General features: G+C 39.4%; 1 protein-coding gene across 3 annotated transcripts in view; it reads left to right on the top strand.

Moving 5' to 3' along the window:
- Positions 1–18,414, top strand: part of GXYLT2 (glucoside xylosyltransferase 2) — a 144,251-nt gene that overhangs the window by 27,587 nt on the left and 98,250 nt on the right. For all 3 annotated transcript variants that reach the window (XM_024556771.4, XM_053929785.1, XM_045192349.2), the window contains exon 2: positions 6,171–6,363. In XM_024556771.4, the coding sequence (XP_024412539.1) occupies positions 6,171–6,363 (193 nt within the window). The remainder of the gene's footprint in view (positions 1–6,170; positions 6,364–18,414) is intronic.

The following is an 18,414-nucleotide window of genomic DNA, read 5'->3' as shown; positions in this document are numbered from 1 at the left end:
TTATTGGGGTGGCATTATATAATTATAATAAAATTATATAGGTTTCACGTTTACAGTTCTATAACACATCAACTGTACATAGTATTGTGTGTTTACCACCCCAAGTCTCCTTCTGTCACCATTTATCTCCCTATAATTTCTTTTCTTTTTTTATCATTATTCTTGTTTACTCTATTACAGTTCTCCCAGTTTTTCCCTCTTTGCCCTCCTCTACACAGTCTATCCCCTACTCCCCCAGTCAATACCCACACTGTTGTCCATGTCCTTGAGTCATTCATATGTTCTTTGACTAGTCTCTTCCCTTTCTTTCTACCATTCCCCTGTCCCTCCTCCCCTTTGTTAGCTGTCAGTCTGTTCCATGAGATCTCATTTATCAGAGAACCTAATGAACAAAATTAACTAATGAGCAAAACAGAACCACAGATATGGAAATATGGAACAGACTGTTATGGGTTTTTGTTTGTTTGTTTAATCATGGTCTGGTGTTTTCTGAGTACCTTGGGTAAATATGAGGAACTCAAAATTACTACATTCTTGACAGGATAGTAGCTATTAACCAAGTAATTTTATTTCTGGGATGTAGTCTAAGAAAATAATGTAAAAGAAGAAAAATATATTGGCCTTTACATATTTACTGCAAGATTTATATTTTTAATTGAAAATGCACATTGTGTATTTTATTTTTATCTTTTTCTAAAGATGGAGATTTTGTTTACTTATATTGCTTGTATATAATATTGTATATTTGATGTGAATTACAGTAAAAGAATATGCAATCACCAGTGGAGGCAAATTTTGGGAAGGAAATACAGGAAGACCCTGACAGACAAAAGAGAGGGTGTTCTTTTGATGAGGTAGTCAAGGACCATTCTGCCATCCGAAAGAGAAGAGGCACCCATGCACAGAGCCAGGGAGGAATGCTTCAGGTAGAGAACAGAGTTTGTGGGGAGGCCCAGGAGGTAAACTCAACACTGGGCATCTTAGGAAGAAAGAAGGAAAATGTGATGCACATGGAGGTCATGAAAGTGAAGGGTCAGAATGCTGGAAACATCTTCTAAATAATAGTTGAAGTCCTCACTAATGAAGACAGGAATTTGAGTGGGGAGAAATACAGTGAGTGAGGAGCTAAACTCTTTAGTGAATGAAGGGGAGTAACCAGAAAGCTGAGAAATGACACCAACAAGAACAGGGAGAAGGTGGAATAATTTCATCCACAGACTTCACTCTGAAGATGTTTTATGTCTGGGTGGGATAGTGAAGAGCAAGGAGGACACTATCTCCGTCTGCTATCCTGAGGCTCCTGTGAAGTAGAGGAAGACCAGCCTCCACCTGGAGGATCTGCTGGGAGGTGGCATCCTCACAAGGCAGCCATGTTTTCATTAAGGTAAGAGGCAAGGAAAATACCACGAGAAAAGGCTGAGAATAGAATTGGTGTTCCTGAAGGTAAAGGGGAAAAGTTTGGGAAAGATAAGAGAGGTGAGATGTCAGCTCAGATAAGTTCCTGGTTGTAGCTGGACTATGGGTGGTTGTAGTTCAAGTATGTTAATATGCAAACTCTAGGGCCTAACCCAAAACCCACTGAGTTGAAATCTGTGTGGGGTGGGGGTTTGCATATTAACAAACACTTCCAATAGTTATGGTGCTTGACCAGGTAGGGGATCCCCTGCACTAGATGGTATCTTGTATCTCTTCCAGCTGCAAACCTGGAAGAATGATGAGAATTTGGATCAGGGTCCTAGCAGTGAGCAAAAGGGAAAGAACGGATTCAATGAATATTTCAAAGAATGGCTCAAAATGAGAATATGAGAGGCAAAATGAGTCAAAGGTGAATGGAAGCATTTTAAAGAGCTATGCTAGGACTCTCTTTTTTTTTTTTAACTTTTATTGTTATTCAATTACAGTTGTATGCCTTTTCTCCCCTTCCCTCCCCCCCACCCCAGCTGGGGTGAGGACTCTCTTTTGATTGCTAAGTTGTAAGTTTGTTTCAAACTCACTTAAGCAAAGGAGAATTTACTGTCTCAATAAATGAACTGTCCAAATTTAAGGTCAGGAGCACCTGGATCCAGGTATTCAAGTAGTGCTACCCATTAACTTTTGGCTCTACTCTCTGCTGTGTTTATTTGACTCCCATTTAGGCTCTATGAGTGTAGTGGCTGACATGTTTACAATTAGCTCTTAGTCTTAAGCAACAGTCTTTAAAACTCCTGGACAGCAGATGTCCACTTCAGTCCTCTGTTTAACATAGCCATCAGTTACAGCATTGCTACAGTTCCCATCACCCATTCCCTGCCAAAGTCCATGATTCAAGGGGTAAAGTCCTAGGTTTATAGACTGGACGTCCCTGTATCCTTGCAGTCTTGAGTGACATTTGAGAGGTGCTGAGTGTGCCATTGGTAGGAGTTGGTGAAGGTCACAACATTTCAGTGACCTTAAACTTGATTATTCATTGTGACCGCACAACACAAATGCTTATTACCTGAAGCCTGAGATTTTTAATGTAATGTGAGAGGTAACAGAGTCAGGGCCTCAAAGGTCTCATTAAATCCCAATCACTAATACTTGAACTTCCACCAGGAGAGGATTTTACTTTTCTTTTTGAGTACCTGTCACCAATCACCGGGAGAGACTGTTGCCCCTAGCCCCTGCTTTTTGTACTATGTATTCCCAAGTCACTAAAGCCTGCAAAGAAGAGGAGTGGCCGTTGTGCAGCAGAGGAGTACAAGCTTTCTTTAATTGGGAAAAAAGTATATGTCAAATAGTTTGGGCACACAAAGAAATAAAGATAATAACATAATGAATTCCTGTGTACCCTGCACTTACCTTAGGAAATAAAAACAAAAGTCCCCAGAGATAACCACTGTCTTGCATTTGATGTTTATCATCCTTATGCATGTTTACTTTTTTTTTTACATATCTGTGATCAACATATATTCTATTTTACTTGTCTCTAAGCTTAATCTAAGTGGTATTCCATCTACAAATTGCGCTTTTTTTTTTTTGCCTTATGTTGATACATGACATTCTGGTTTGTTCACTTTCACTGCTATGTAGTATTCTACTTAAACATATCAAATATATTCATGATTGTCCTGTGTGTGGACAGCAAAGTTACTTCCAGTTTCACTATGATAAACAGGGTTGCTGTGAACATTCTTGCAGGGAGAGGTCTTGTTCAAGCATGCAGGAGTTCATCTCTCTCTCTCTCTCTCTCTCTATATATATATATATATATATAGATAGATAGATAGATAGATAGATGATAGATAGATAGATAGATATGGTATATATACATATATATATGTTAGAAATGGAAGGCTAGAAGGTGTATGTGTATCTTCACTACTGCTAGTTGTTGCCAAGTGGCTTGTCAAGGTGTTGGGCCAACTTATACTGCCCCTAGCAGTGTCTGAGCTGTCTCCCAGCTTCATCCAATTCAAAACTCGTACAGTCCAACTTTTATTTTATTTTTTAATTTTTGCCAATCTGAAAATGAAATGAATTATCTTTATTGTTTGAATTTGTATTTCCCAGATTACTAAGGTTAAACTTGTTATTCATGTAGAAGCCCAGTATGTAAAGCTAAACAAGGCAGAGTTGTTCTGTTTGGGATGGGGTAATGTTCATATTTAAGATATCTAAGCTACTGCATTTATTGTTCCAGTACCTTTGGATGATGTCTGTGTTCCTAAACATTGAGCATATTTTTAAGCAAATGAGTTATATGTACCATATTTTGGCTAGTTGTTTGTGGATTTAGCATTAGCTGAGACACATCCTCCCCACCCATCTGCATAAATTAATTGGGAGTTGGCTTTAATAGCAGGTTCTAAAAACCCAGCCATGAAGCTGAGGAAGAGAACAGATATCTGAGTCCTGAAGACAGGCATCCTCTAACTCACCAGGTATGTTCCTGATTTAGCACCTTTGCTCTGACTGTTTCCTCAGTCTGAAATGATCCTCACCCAGAAATGCACAAGGCTCACCTATTTAGGTCATCTCCAGATCTCCCCTTCTCTGTGGGCCTTTCCCAACTTGCCCATCCAGCAGCCACTCCTGTATCTTTTCCTGCTCTACTATATATTTCCTTCCAGTGGCTTAGTTATTATTTGCTTGGACTGTTATTTCTTTCTTTATCTTTCCCCTACCACCTGTACAATGTAATTTCTGCAAGGGCAGGTATCTTGATCTCTTTTGTTCATTACAGTAGTCCCTCCTTATCCTTGGTTTCAGTTACCTATGGTCAACAGTGGCTGAAAATATTAAATGGAAAAATCCCATAAATAAGTAATTCAAATGTTTTAAACTGTGCACTATTCTGAGTAGCATAATGAACTTTTTTGCCATCCCGCTCCATCCCATCCAGAACATGAATCATCCTTTTGTCGGTGTCTCCACACTGTATGTGTTATCTGCTCATTAGTTACTTAGTAGCTGTCTTTGGTCATCAGATTAACTTTAAGAGTATCAAAATGCTTGTGTTAAGTAGCCCTTATTTTACTTAATAAGGGCCTCAAAGGGCAAGAGGACTGATGCTGGCAATTTGGATATGTGAAAGAGGAGCTGTGAAGTGCCTTCTTTAAATGAAAAGGCGTGTGTGCATAGGAGAAACATATTTACAGTGTTCAGTATTATTTGTGGTTTCAGGCATCCCCTGGGGGGCTGGATCTTAGAACATACCCACCTGGATAAGGGGTACTACTGTATATACTGTTTTTTCCTATTTATAAATACCAATGATAAAGTTTAATTTATAAACACATCACACTGAGAGATTAACAATAAATAATAAAATAGAACAATTATAAAAATATATTGTAACAAAAGTGATGTGAATAGTCTCTCTTTCTCAAAATGTCTTACTGTACTGCACTCACCTTTTCACTTAGGAAATCTATCACAGTTATGAAGGTGAAGGAAGACAGTGGCCTTTAACAGGAGGATTAAAAGACTTGGATAATTTATGGAGATGCTTAGGACATCTCTACTGTCTTTTCCTGTGATTGCTGAAATAAGTAGAATCTGAGGAACTTTCTGCATCTGGGCTTAGCTGAGACAGGAGGCCAGGCTTCTATTAAGCATGCTCCTAAGTAATCAAATTAGAAAGCTGTCCAAAGAGCTCCACCCACATCTTTAGCTTTCTTACTGGTGAAAGAAATCTAGAGCAAACTGCCATTATTCAACAGAGCAGTGAAGAGTGGAGCACCACGCTGATTGTACTGAAAGTTTTTGGAAGGAAGGCCGCATCCGACATCCAAGTTTCCCTGGTCTCTGAATCTTTAGTACAAGTAAATTAGTTTCATTCGTCTCAGGCCACCTTTTCCAGGCCAACTTCTTCCAAAGTGCCTGCAAATGTTTCTCAGTGGTGTGTCTGAGGCTTGGCTGCATCTCCTTGTCTGGAACAAATCTTCTATTACAAGGAAATAGCAGAATGATGATTCTGGACTCTTGGATCCGAGTCTCCTCTCAGCTGTTAACTTGGTATTTGATACATTGGTAATTTTCAGCTTAACCTGCCCCCATTCCTGCCTGTTTCTCATTAATATCAGTTTCATATGGAAGCTGAATTTCACACATACTACATCAGCAACCTTGAGTGAGATGGTTAAGGTTAACATCTGTTTCTTTAAGACTCTTCCAGCATGTAATGAAGGACCACTGGTTTCTGTGTTCACCTTCTGGATTGCATGATTTTCCTTTGGTTCAGTGGTCATACATTCCACTGCAACCTAAAACCACCCAGACGATGGGAATCATGTTGCTCATTTTACATGGGAAAGCCATGACCCGTCCTCTTATTCAAGTTGCATTCAAATCTAATTTCCATGGCCCATGTAAGTAGGAGTTCCATAGCATTTGTCTCAGCTGTCAAGTTCAGCAATGCAATTTCCAAACATGGGCCATTAGGCAGCCAGCAGGCACTAGACAGCTGAGTGCTGGAAGAAAAGTTCCAGATACCTATAGCAGTCTGAACAGTGACTCATCCTGTTACTACCACGATAAATATTAGAATAAAATGGTATTTTTCTCCAAGCAAGCAGAATTGTCAAAATGCTTATCACTTTATGCAATAAAACAGGTTATGCATGTTCATGTTTTGAAATATTTCAAGCACATACTACCATTTTTAAAAATGAGTTTAGTAATAGCTTTAACTTTTTTCTTATTTCTAGGAGGCCTGGAGAAGCCAGGAGTTTTCATGCTGTGCTGCCACCCAAGCTCTGGATCCACCTGGCTGTGGTGGCCTGTGGCAGTCGGTTAGAGGAGACGCTGGTCATGCTAAAATCAGCTGTGCTTTTTAGCCACAGGAAGATGCAATTTCACATTTTCACAGAAGAATCACTGAAGTCCGAGTTTGATAAGCAGGTGAATTTGCAGAAATTGTAGTACAGTGTGTACTGAGTACAGCTAGAGTACATTTTGGGAAATGCATGTCCTGTTAACGAATATGTTGTGCTACATACTGAACTGTATGACTATGAACCTTTGACTCTGAGCCTTACTGTTGTTATCTATAATATAGGGATAGTCACACCTGTAGAGATAGAGATATGGTGTGGATTCAATTAGATAGTGCACGTAAAGCATTTGACTCACAGCTGAATCCTTCTTGGTGTTATCAACATTGTTCTCACTTGGAAGACAGATAGCTTATTTTTATTCATATATGTTTTATGAATGGCAAGTAAAATATATACATTAAAATAAATTCAAATGCCCCTGGACAGGGGGCTCAGTTTGTTGGAGTGTCATCCTGTACACCAAAAGGTTGTGGCTTTGATCCTCGGTCAGGGCACATACCTAAGTTGTGTGTTTGATCCCTGATTGGGAAGCATAAGGAAGGCAATTGATCAATGTTTCTCTCTCACATTGATGTTCTCTCTCTCTCTCTAAAAATAAAAACAATAAAAATATATTCTTGGGTGAGGATTAAAAAATAAGTAAATTCAAACAATATAGATGTTGTAAGCTAAAAGGTGTAGTCCTTGCTGTTGTTCAGTCCCACCCAAGAAACTATCAAAGTTAACAATTTTGAGCGATTCTTCTATATGTTTTTCTTATACAGGTGTGTGTGTGTATGTGTGTTTATCTATGTGGGTGTGTATATATATACATGTATACTTGTATATATATATAGGTACATACCTGATACATGAATATTTATGTACCCAGCTTAAAATATGTTTCTTTTACAAAATGAGGGTTATTCTCTATGTGTGCTTCTGGAACTTGCTTCTTTTCACTTAAAACCATATTGTCAGCATTGTTTCAGGTCAGGATTCATACATTCATACATCATCCTTTTTGGTGACTACATAGTATTTTATTATGTGGCTGGGCCATCATTTATTTGACTGTTCCCACACTGAGGAACAAATAATGATATTTTTAATCAGTACATGAAAATCACTTTGGAAATGCCTCTTTTTCCCAGTTAGGTACATGTGTTACTTTGTAGACCAAGCTTTGTTTTCCTTGAAAGTCTTTTGCTGTAAGTTCTTGAATGCTGGCAGAGTGAGCACTTGCTCTGTATTATGTCTACTTACTTGAGTTATCAGTGCTGCATCCTGCCATCAGGAGCCATGCAGGTGAGAAATGCCCAAGAAGAAAATTGGATATAGAAAGGCTAATAACAGAAAACTAGAAAATATGTTATATGTTTTCTAAAGAAAATTATGACCATAACATTTCACCAAGAGAAGCCAGGGGCATAAATATTCTTGGGGCTTTAAAATTGTTTGCTAAATGCCTTGAAAACTACCTGCATCAGGGGAAGGAAAAAGAACAAAAGGTTAAAAGACATATAGTTAGTTGCTCTGAAGCTGTAGTGTAGAGAAATGATGATACCAATAATATGCATTTTTCAAGGGTTTATGATTTAATATTACTTATTCCTCATAACAACCCTTTGTAAAAGGTAACAATCATGTTCCTATTTTATAAACTGAGTTTCACAAGCCTTGTGGCCTTCCTGAACTTCAGTTTCCTTATCTACAACTTGGGGCCAACTGGATTGATAAAAGAGATGATACATCTGCAATCAGGAGAGGCCAGGTCAGGCTGCAGTAACAGCTCTCAGAGAATTTCTGTATGCCTGCTTCCTGTCTCGCAGTTGACAGACTGTTCCTGTTTATAGGTATACCTTCCAGAACATGTGGCCTCTACAGTTCCTAGGATGTCACTACAGGAGAGAGATACTAGTGGATCATGGCTTTGCTTTTTATAACCTCAGCTTGACAGTAACCCAAGTCTTTTCTGCTAACACTGGGCCCTCTCAACTCCAACAGCTCCAGCCAATACTTGGGCTACAACTTCACAAGAAGCCCTGAACCCGAACAATGCAGTTTGCAGATTCCCAACCTTAAGAAACAATATGAAATAAATGTTTTTTGGTTTTTAACTACTAAGTTTGGGGGTAATTTGTTATAAGGCAATAGCTATTACATATATATCTACATACATAACATGTAAGTACATATAAATATGGTATTACAAGTGTAATGCTGTGTGACATCTGAGCCTAGGTCGTAAAAAGGATACAGCTTCTGCTTGGTTCTTAGTTGGGATACCTTCCCCTGGAACCTCTCCACCATAGTGTGATGAGGCTCAAAATAGCCTGTATAGAGAGATGACACACACAGGTCCACTCATAGAGGATCTGAGGTCCGCATCCAATAACTACCCTCACTCACCAGACATGAGTAAATGTGACTTCAGATGACTCCAGCCTCCAGACTTCCAGGCTTCCATCTGAGGCCCCTGACATTGTGGAGCAGAGTCAAGCTATCCCTTCTGTGCTTTGCCCAAATTTCTGAAACATGGAATCTATGAGCATAATAAATAAAAAAATTACTAAGTTTTGACCCTGGCTGGTGTGGCTTAGTAGATTGAGTGCTAGCCCATGAACCAAAGGATTGCCAGTTCGATTCCCAGTCAGGGCACATGTCTGGGTTGCAGGCCAGGTCCCTAGTAGGGGGTGCGCAAGAAGCAACCACACACTGATGTTTCTCTCTCTCTCTTTCTCCTTCCCTTCACCTTTCTCTAAAAATAAATAAATGAAACCTTTTTAAAAAATCACTAAGTTTTAGGGTAATTTAAGAGCCATAGTAAGTGGAACATTATAGATTAGGTGATAAATTACATGGGGAAAATCATTGTAGATTCTTGTGAAGTTGTGTCATGTTTTGAATTTGCTGATGCCTTTACCCCTTTGATGGCTCATTTCCTCAGGTCTTTGTTAGACCAGTGAACCTCAACTAACAAAAGATATTAATATAATAAGATGTTGAAAGCTGGGCAGGGCCTGCGGTGTCACCCCTATCTTTTTCATACTGGAATTATGGTACCAGATTTGATTTAAAATACTGACTCTTACATAAGTCATAGAACTCTAAGTCCCAATTTCCTCATCTGTATCAAAAGGTAAGCAAAAACTTTAGTAGGTAGACACACAAAGGGGACAAATGATTCTTCCTCTACTTATTGCACAGTGTAGTTGTGAGGCTGAATCAGATAATCTATATATTCTTTCATTCCACAAAGATTCTTTGAAACATCTCCTGTGTTGAGCAATATGTTATCCATAAAGTAGTAGATCAGCAGCAGTTGGTATATGCTTGGCCAAGGAGAGAGTGGAGGGGCACTTTTAAAGCTGTCAGTTCTGGAGAACCAAGATGGTGGAGAAGTGAGTGGAAGTTACACTAACCTCCTCCCAGGAACAATCTGGAATTACATCTAAGTTGTGGAAAGATCATCCAGAAAAAACAACTGAACAATAGACAGAGAAGAGCCTTATAACTATGGACAGACAAAAGAAACAGCTTCAGCACAACATGACTGGTAGGGAGTGTGGTGGAGGTGTGATAGGGCTGGCTGGGCGCCCACAGGGAGCAGCTGAAGTGCTGGAGGGATATTTAAGCAGCCCATTGGATCACCCTGAAAAGTGTGAGGTCTAAACCCTAAGCTGGAATCCCCAGCCTAGAGCACCAGAGCCCAAAAAGTACACAGATAACATCAGCTGTGAAAAGTGGCAGGGCTTCTCTCTACCATAGATGGAAACAGGAAGTCCAAAGAGCCATTTAAAGGGCCAGTGCATATAATTTCATTTGCAGCCACTTACTTTGGGCTCCCGCAAAGAGGGTAGAGAGTGGACTAGAGATGCTTGATAAGCGATTGGAGACAGAGGCTTTGGGGAGAGAACTGAGACAATAGGCACCAGGATTCTGGTGCTGAGTTATTCTCCATACTGCAGCAGCCACCTTGCTCAGGCAGACCACTCCCCTCCGAGTGGAAGCAGCCTGAGGGGAAGCAACAGCCCCACCCCCAGGAGAGACACTACACCACCTATGGTGCTTAAGCCTGACTGCTGATTGCAGAGTGACTACATTAACAACTGAAGGAGTCAGCTACAGACAATAGATCCCTGGTAGTCTCAACATGCTGCCTAAAGCCACACGGAGTCACCATCTGATATCACCAAAGGTAGATCCACAAAGAAACAGCAGTGCACCTGCACAACAGCATGCAAGACCTAGACGGTGGAATGCCCTTAGTCAATCGGCTAGCAGGAAGGAACCATCAAAGAAAACAAAGAACAATCAAAACCCAGTTACATCCAGAGAGCCAACATAAATGGCATAAAGAGCATCCCAACAACATCAAGTTCAGGAGATCAAGGAGACTGCCCACAGAATCCCACAGATCTCCTAACCTAGAAGTTTACACCACAAAGACAGGGGTCAAAGCAGATCAATTTAAAAAGCAGAAGCAAACAAGAAGAGTCTCCCCTAAAATGAGGAGACAAAAAAAAAAAATTGAAAGGGAAGGAGGAATCCTCAGAAAGAGTGCTAAATGAAATAGAGGCAAGTCAACTATCAGATATTAAGTTCAAAATAATGGGCTCAGTAAGAATTACCAAAAACTACAGGGAAGCTAGAAGGAACTTACTGTGAACTACGTCAGCATGAAAGAGGACATAGAAACTATCAACAAGAGCCAGCAGGAAATGAAGAATACAATTTCTGAATTGAACACAGTAGAAGGAATCAAAAGCAGGCTAGATGAAGCAGAGGATCGAATTATGGAGCTGGAGGACAAGGTAGAAAAATATTCCCACAAAATGCAAGAAAAGGAAAAAGGACTCAAAAAATAAAAAGAGGGGTTACAGAAATTGCAGAACAACATTAAACATAATAATATCCACATAATAGGGATACCAGAAGGAAAAGAGGAACAAGGGATAGAAAACCTTTTTGAAAAAGTAATGATGGAGAACTTCCTTAATTTGATGAGAGAAAAAGTCACACAAGTCCAGGAAACACAGAGGATCCCAGTCAAGGTGAACCCAAAAAGGCTCACTCCAAGACAAATGGTAATTAAAATGCTAAAATTCAAAAACAGAGAATCTTAAATGTAGCAAGGGAGAAACAGGAAGTAATATACAAGGGAGCTCTGATAAGGCTAGCAGCATATTTCTCAACAGAAACACTACAGGCCAGAAGGGAATAGCAAGAAATATTCCAAGTAATGAAAAGCAAAGGCCTGTAACCAACACTACTCTACCAAGCAAGTCTGCCATTTAAAATGCAAGGTGAAATCAGGAGTTTCCCAGACCAAAGAAGGCCAAAAGAATACACTTCCCCCAAACCAGCATTGAAAGAGATGCTACAAGGACTGCTTTAAGAAAAGGAAGAAAATGAGTGAGAGAGAGGAACACAGCTACAAAGGGGGGAAAATGGCAATGAATAAGTACCTATCAATAATAACCTTAAATGTAAATGGATTAAATGCTCCAATCAAAAGATATAGGGTAGCTGAATGTATAAGAAAATAATCCATATATATACTATCTATAAGATACCCACCTCAAAACAAAAGACCTACACAACTGAAAGTGAAGGGTTGGAAAAAAATATTCCAAATGGACAGGAGGAAAAAAGCTGGGGTGGCAATGCTTATATCAGACAAAAGAGACTTAAAAACAAAGACCATAAAAAGAGACACAGAATGATACTTCATAATACTCATGGAAAGAATTCACCAGGAAGGTGGATGTGGCTCAGTGGCTTGAGTGCTGGTCTGTGTACCAAAGGGTTGCTGGTTCGATAGCAAGTCAAGGCAAATGCCTGGGTTGCTGGCCAGTTCCTCAATATGGGGTGTATGACAGGGAACCACACACTGATGTTTCTCTCCCTGCCTTTCTCCCTCCTTTCCCCTCTGCTAAAAATAAATGAAATCTTTTTTAAAAAATAAACATTGTAATCATACATGCACCCAATATAGGAGCACCCAAATATATAAGAAAATCTAGGAGGATTTCAAGAAAGATATAGAGAGCAACACACTTATACTAGGGGATTTTAACACTCCATTATCAACAATGGATAGATCTTCCAAAAAAAAATCAACAAAGATATTGTGGCAATGAACAATGTACTAGATGAAATGTACTTAACTCATATATACAGAACCTTTCATCCCAAAGAAGCAAAATACACATTCTCTTCAAATGCACACAGAACATTTTCAAAACAGACCACATGAGAGGACACAAAACAAGCCTCAACAAATTCAAGAAAATTGAAATCATATCAACCATTTTCTGAGACTACAAGGTCTTGAAACTAGAAACCAACTCAAGGAAAAAAACTCAAAAGCACTCAAATTCATGGAGACTGAATAGCATGCTATTAAACAATGAATGGGTTAATAATGAGATCAAGGAAAAAATAAAAAAGTTTCTGAAAACAAATGAAAATGAATACACAATAGTCCAAAACCTATGGGACAAAGGGAAGGCAGTCCTGAGAGGAAAGTTCATACCAATACAGGCCTACCAAAAAAAGATAGAAACATTTCAAATAAACAACCTAACACTGCATCTACAAGAACTAGAGAAACAACAACAAACAAAGCCAAAAGCGAGTAGAAGGAAGGAAATAACCAATATGGGATAGAAGTAAATGACATAGAGACTAAAAGAATGATTCACAGGGTTGATAAGTCCAGGAGCTGGTTCCTTGAAAAGGTAAAATCAACAATCCTTTAACCAGACTCATCAAGAAAAAAAGAGAGAGGACCCAAATAAATAAAATTAGAAATGAAAAGGAGAGATTAGAACTGATACCACCGAAATACAAAGGATTGTAAGAAATTACTACAAACAACTGTATGCCAAAAGATTTGAAAACCTGGGTGAAATGGACAAATTTCCAAAAGAATATAATCTTCCAAAACTGAATGCAGAAGAAGCAGAAGGCCTGGAAAGACCAATAACAGCCAGTGAAATTGAAGCAGTAATAAAAAAAAAAAAAAAACTGCAGGCACACAAAAGCTCTGGACCCACTGTTTCATAGAAGAAGTTTACAAAACATTTAAGGAAGAGCTAACACCCATTTGTCTCAGACTATTCCAAAACATCAAGAAGAGAGAAGACTCCCAAACTCTTTTACGCAGCCAGCATCATCCTAATCACAAAACCAGTTAAAGACACAAAGCAAGGAAACTACAGGCCAATATTGCTGATAAACATACACACTAAAATCCTCAACAAAATACTTGAAAACCACATCCAGGAATATATTAAAAATATCATATAACATGAACAAGTGGGATCTATCCCAGGGATGCAAGAATGTTAGAATACTCACAAATCAATAAGTGCAATACATCATGTAAATAAAATGAAAGACTAAGTCATATGATCATATAGAAGATGCAGAAAAAGTATTTGATAAGGTACAGCACCCATTTATGATTAAAAAAAAACTCAGCAAAGTGGGAGTAGAGGGAGCATACTTCAACATAGTAAAGGCCATATATGAAAAACCTACAGCCAACATTATATTCAATGGGCAAAACTAAAAGCTTTCGCAAATATCAGGAACAAGACAAGGGTGTCTGCTTCTATCACTTCTATTCAAAAAAGTATCGAAAGTTCTAGCCACAGTGATGAGACAAGAAAAAGAAATAAAAGGCATCCAAATTGGAAAGGAGGAACCAAAACTGTCATTGTTTGCAGATGACAAGATAGTGTGCCAAAAAACTACAGACTCCACCAAAAAAACTCTTGACCTAATAATGTGACTTTGGCAAAACATGAGGATACAAAGTCAATATTCAGAAATCAAACCATTTTTGTACACCAACAATGAAATATTAGGAAGAGAAATTAGGAAAAATCACATTTGCTTTAGTAACAAGAAAAATAAAGTACCTAGGAAGAAACCTAACCAAGGAGGTAAAAGACCTGTACTCAGAAAACTACACAACACTGAAGAAAGAAATTAAGGAAGATGCAAACAAATGGAAGCATGTACGGTGCTCATGGATTGGAAGAATTAACATCATCAAAATGGCCATACTACCCAAAGCGATTTATAGATTCAATGCAATCCCTATTAGAGTACCGATGACATATTTCACAGATATAGAACAAACATTTCAGAAATTCATATGGAACCATAAATGACCCTGAATAGCTGCAGCAATTTTGAGAAAGAAGCAGGAGAGATCACAATACCTGATATCAAACTGTATTACAAGGCCACTAAATCAAAACACCCTGGTACTGGCATAAAAGCAAGCACATAGACCAATGGAACAGAACAGAGAGCCCAGAAATAAACCCAAGTCTTTACAATCAATTAATATTTGACAAAGGAAGCAGGAACATAAAATGGAGCAAAAATAGCCTCTTCAACAAATGGTGTTGGGAGATCTGGACAGTTTCACGCAAAAAAATGAAACTCGATCACCAACTTACACCATTCACAAAAATAAATGCAAGGTCGGTAAAAGACTTAAATATAAGTTGTAAACCAGAAAAGTCCTAGAGGAAAACATTGGCAGGAAGATCTCAGACATTCCATGCAGCAACATCCTCACAGACACGTCCCCTAAATCAAGGGACATAAAGGAAAGAATAAACAAATGGGACCTCATCAAAATAAAAAGCTGCTGCATGGCTAAAGAAAACAGCATTAAGAGGAAAAGAGAACCAACAGTATGGGAAAACATATTTGCTAATGATATCTCAGACAAGGGCCTGATCTCCAAAATATATAAAGAACTCACACAACTCCACTCCAGGAAGACAAACAACCCAATTAAAAAATGGGCAAAGGACTTGAACAGACACTTCTCCAAGGAAGACATACAGAGGGCCCAGAGACATATGAAACGATGCTCAGCATCACTAACCATCAGAGAGATGCAAATTAAAACCACAATGAGTTACCATCTCACACCAGTCAGAGTGGCCAACATAAACAAATCAACAAACAAATGTTGGAGAGGATGTGGAGAAAAGGGAACCCTAGTATGTTGTTGGTGGGAATGCAGACTGCTGCAGCCACTGTGGAAAACTGCAGGGAATTTCCTCAGAAAACAAAAAATGGAACTGCCTTTTGACCCACCAATTCTGCTTTGGGGATTATACCCTAAGAACCCTGAAACACCAATCCAAAAGAACCTGTGCACCCCAATGTTCATAGCAGCACAATGTACAATAGCCAAGTACTGGAAGCAACCTAAGGGCCCATCAGCAAATGAGTGGATCAAAAAACTATGGTACATTTATGCAATGGAATTCTATGCAGCAGAGAGAAAGAAGGAGCTTATATTCTTTGGGAGTGCATGGATGGAACTGGAGAGCATTATGCTAAGTGAAATAAGCCAGACGGTGAGGGACAAATACCATATGATCTCACCTTTAGCTGGAACATAATCAATAGAAGAAAAAAGCAAACAAAATATAACTAGAGGCATTGAAATTAAGAACAATCTAACAATAGCCAGAGGGGAGTGGGGAGGGGATAGTGGGGAGAGGGGTCTACAGGAGCTACTATAAAGGACACAATGACAAAATCAAGGGGGAGGATGGAGTTGGGGGAGGGAGGTGGGATTGGCTGCGGTAGGGTGGAGGGATGAGGAGAAAATGCAGACAATTGTAACTGAATAACAATAAAAAAATTAAAAAATAAAATAAAATAAATAAACAAATGAAGGATAACAGGAGAAAAAAATTTATATGGAAACATGAAGGACCCCAAATAGCCTCAGCAATTTTGAAAAAGAAGAACAAAGTACGTGGGATGATAATACCTCATATCAAAATGTATGACAAGGCCACTGTAATCAGAACAGTCTAGTACTTGCCTAAGAACAGACATATGGATCAATGGAACAGAATAATGAGTCCAGAAACAAAGCCATGTTTCTTTTTTTTTCTTTTTTAAAAAATATATTTATTGATTATGCTATTACAGTTGTCCCATTCCCCCGACCTCCACTCCATCCTGCCCACCCCCTCCCTCCCACATTCCCCCCCTATAGTTCATGTGCATGGGTCATACTTATAAGTCCTTTGGCTTCCACATTTCCTACACTATTCTTACCCTCCCCCTGTCTATTTTCCACCTATCATTTATGCTACTTATTCTCTGTACCTTTCCCCCCTCTTTCCCCCTCCCAATCCCCTATTGATAACCCTCCATGTGATCTCCATTTCTGTAGTCCTGTTCATGTTCTAGTTGTTTGCTTAGTTTGCTTTTGTTTTTGTTTTAGGTGTGGTTGTTAATAACTGTGAGTTTGCTGTCATTTTTACTGTTCCTATTTTTTATCTTCTTTTTCTTGAATAAGTCCCTTTAACATTTCATATAATAAGGGCTTTGTGATGATGAACTCCTTTAACTTGTCCTTATCTGGGAAGCACTTTATCTTCCCTTCCATTCTAAATGATATCTTTGCTGGATAGAGCAATCTTGGATGTAGGTCCTTGCCTTTCATGACTTGGAATACTTCTTGCCAGCCCCTTCTTGCCTGTAAAGTCTCTTTTGAGAAGTCAGCTGACAGTCTTATGGGAACTCCTTTCTAGGTAACTATGTCCTTATCTCTTGCTGCTTCTAAGATTCTCTCTCTCTGTTTAATCTTAGGTAATGTAATTATGATGTGCCTTGGTGTGTTCCTCCTTGGGTCCAGCTTCTTTGGGACTCTCTGAGCTTCCTGGACTTCCTGCAAGTCTATTTCCTTTGCCAGATTAGGGGAGTTCTCCTTCATTATTTGTTCAAATAAGTTTTCAGTTTTTTGTTCTTCCTCTTCTCCTTCTGGCACCCCTATAATTCGGATGTTGGAGCATTTAAAGATGTCCTGGAGGTTCCTAAGCCTCTCCTCATTTTTCTGAATTCTTGTTTCTTCATTCTTTTCTGGTTGGATGTTTCTTTCTTCCTTCTGGTCCACACCGTTGATTTGAGTCCCAGTTTCCTTCCCATCACTACTGGTTCCCTGTACATTTTCCTTTGTCTCTCTTAGCGTAGACTTCATTTTTTCAACCAATTCTGTGAGTTTCCTGATTACCAGTGTTTTGAACTGTGCATCTGATAGGTTGGCTATCTGTTCGCTGCTTAGTTGAATTGTTTCTGGAGCTTTGAAGTGTTATGTCATTTGAGCCATTTTTTTTTTTTTTTGTCTTGGTGCTTTTGTTACTTAAAGGGGCGTAGCTTTAGGTGTTCCCAGAGGCGGGGTAACACTGGTGGCTGAGCTGTGACGCTGAGCTGTGACACTAAGCTGTGATGCTCTAGGTGGGGGAGGGGCCGAGAGGGAGCAATGGCGCCTGCTCCACTCTCCACCGGATTTCAGTCACTCCCTCCGCTACCCACAATCAAATTGGGCCCCTCTGGTGCTGGTTCCCAAGTGGGTTGGCTTGTGCACACTCTAGGCCCCTGTGGGTTTCTCCAACCACCTCTCCTGTGAGGCTGGGAGTTTCTCCTGCTGCCGCCCCAACCCCCATGGGTGTTTTCACTCAGAGGTTTGAGGCTTTATTTCGTCACTCTGGAGCCCTGGGTTACGCAGTGTGCTTCGCTCCCCGCCGTTTGTCCGGTTTATCTATGCGTGAATGTGGGGCCACGGGGTCTGCTACCCGCCGCTCTGACTGCCCTGTTCTCTGCCACTCTGAGTCCGGCCCTCTCGGTTTATGATCCATTAATATTCAACAAAAGGGGAAGGAGCAAAAAGTGAAGTAAAAATTGCCTCTTCAACAAATGGTGTTGGGAGAACTGGACAGCTACATGCAAAGAAATGAAACTCAACCACCAACTTACACTATACAGAAAAATAAACTCAAGAAGGATAAAAGATGTAAACATAACTTGTGACACCATAAAAGTCCTAGAGGAGAACATAGGCAGGGAAATCATAGATATTCCATACAGCAATATTTTCACTGATATGTCCCCTAGAACAAGGGACATAAAGGAAAGAATAAACAAATGGGACATCATCAACATAAAACGTTTCTGCATGGCTAAAGAAAGCAGCATTAAAATGGAAGGAGAACCAACCATGTGGGAAAACATATTTTCCAATGATACCTCAGAAAAGGGATGATCTCCAAAATTTATAGAACTGACAGGACTCCAT

The sequence above is a fragment of the Desmodus rotundus genome, chromosome 8 (genome assembly GCF_022682495.2).
Source record: "Desmodus rotundus isolate HL8 chromosome 8, HLdesRot8A.1, whole genome shotgun sequence".
Taxonomy (NCBI): Eukaryota; Metazoa; Chordata; class Mammalia; order Chiroptera; family Phyllostomidae; genus Desmodus; species Desmodus rotundus.
This window is presented reverse-complemented; position numbering and strand designations above follow the sequence as displayed.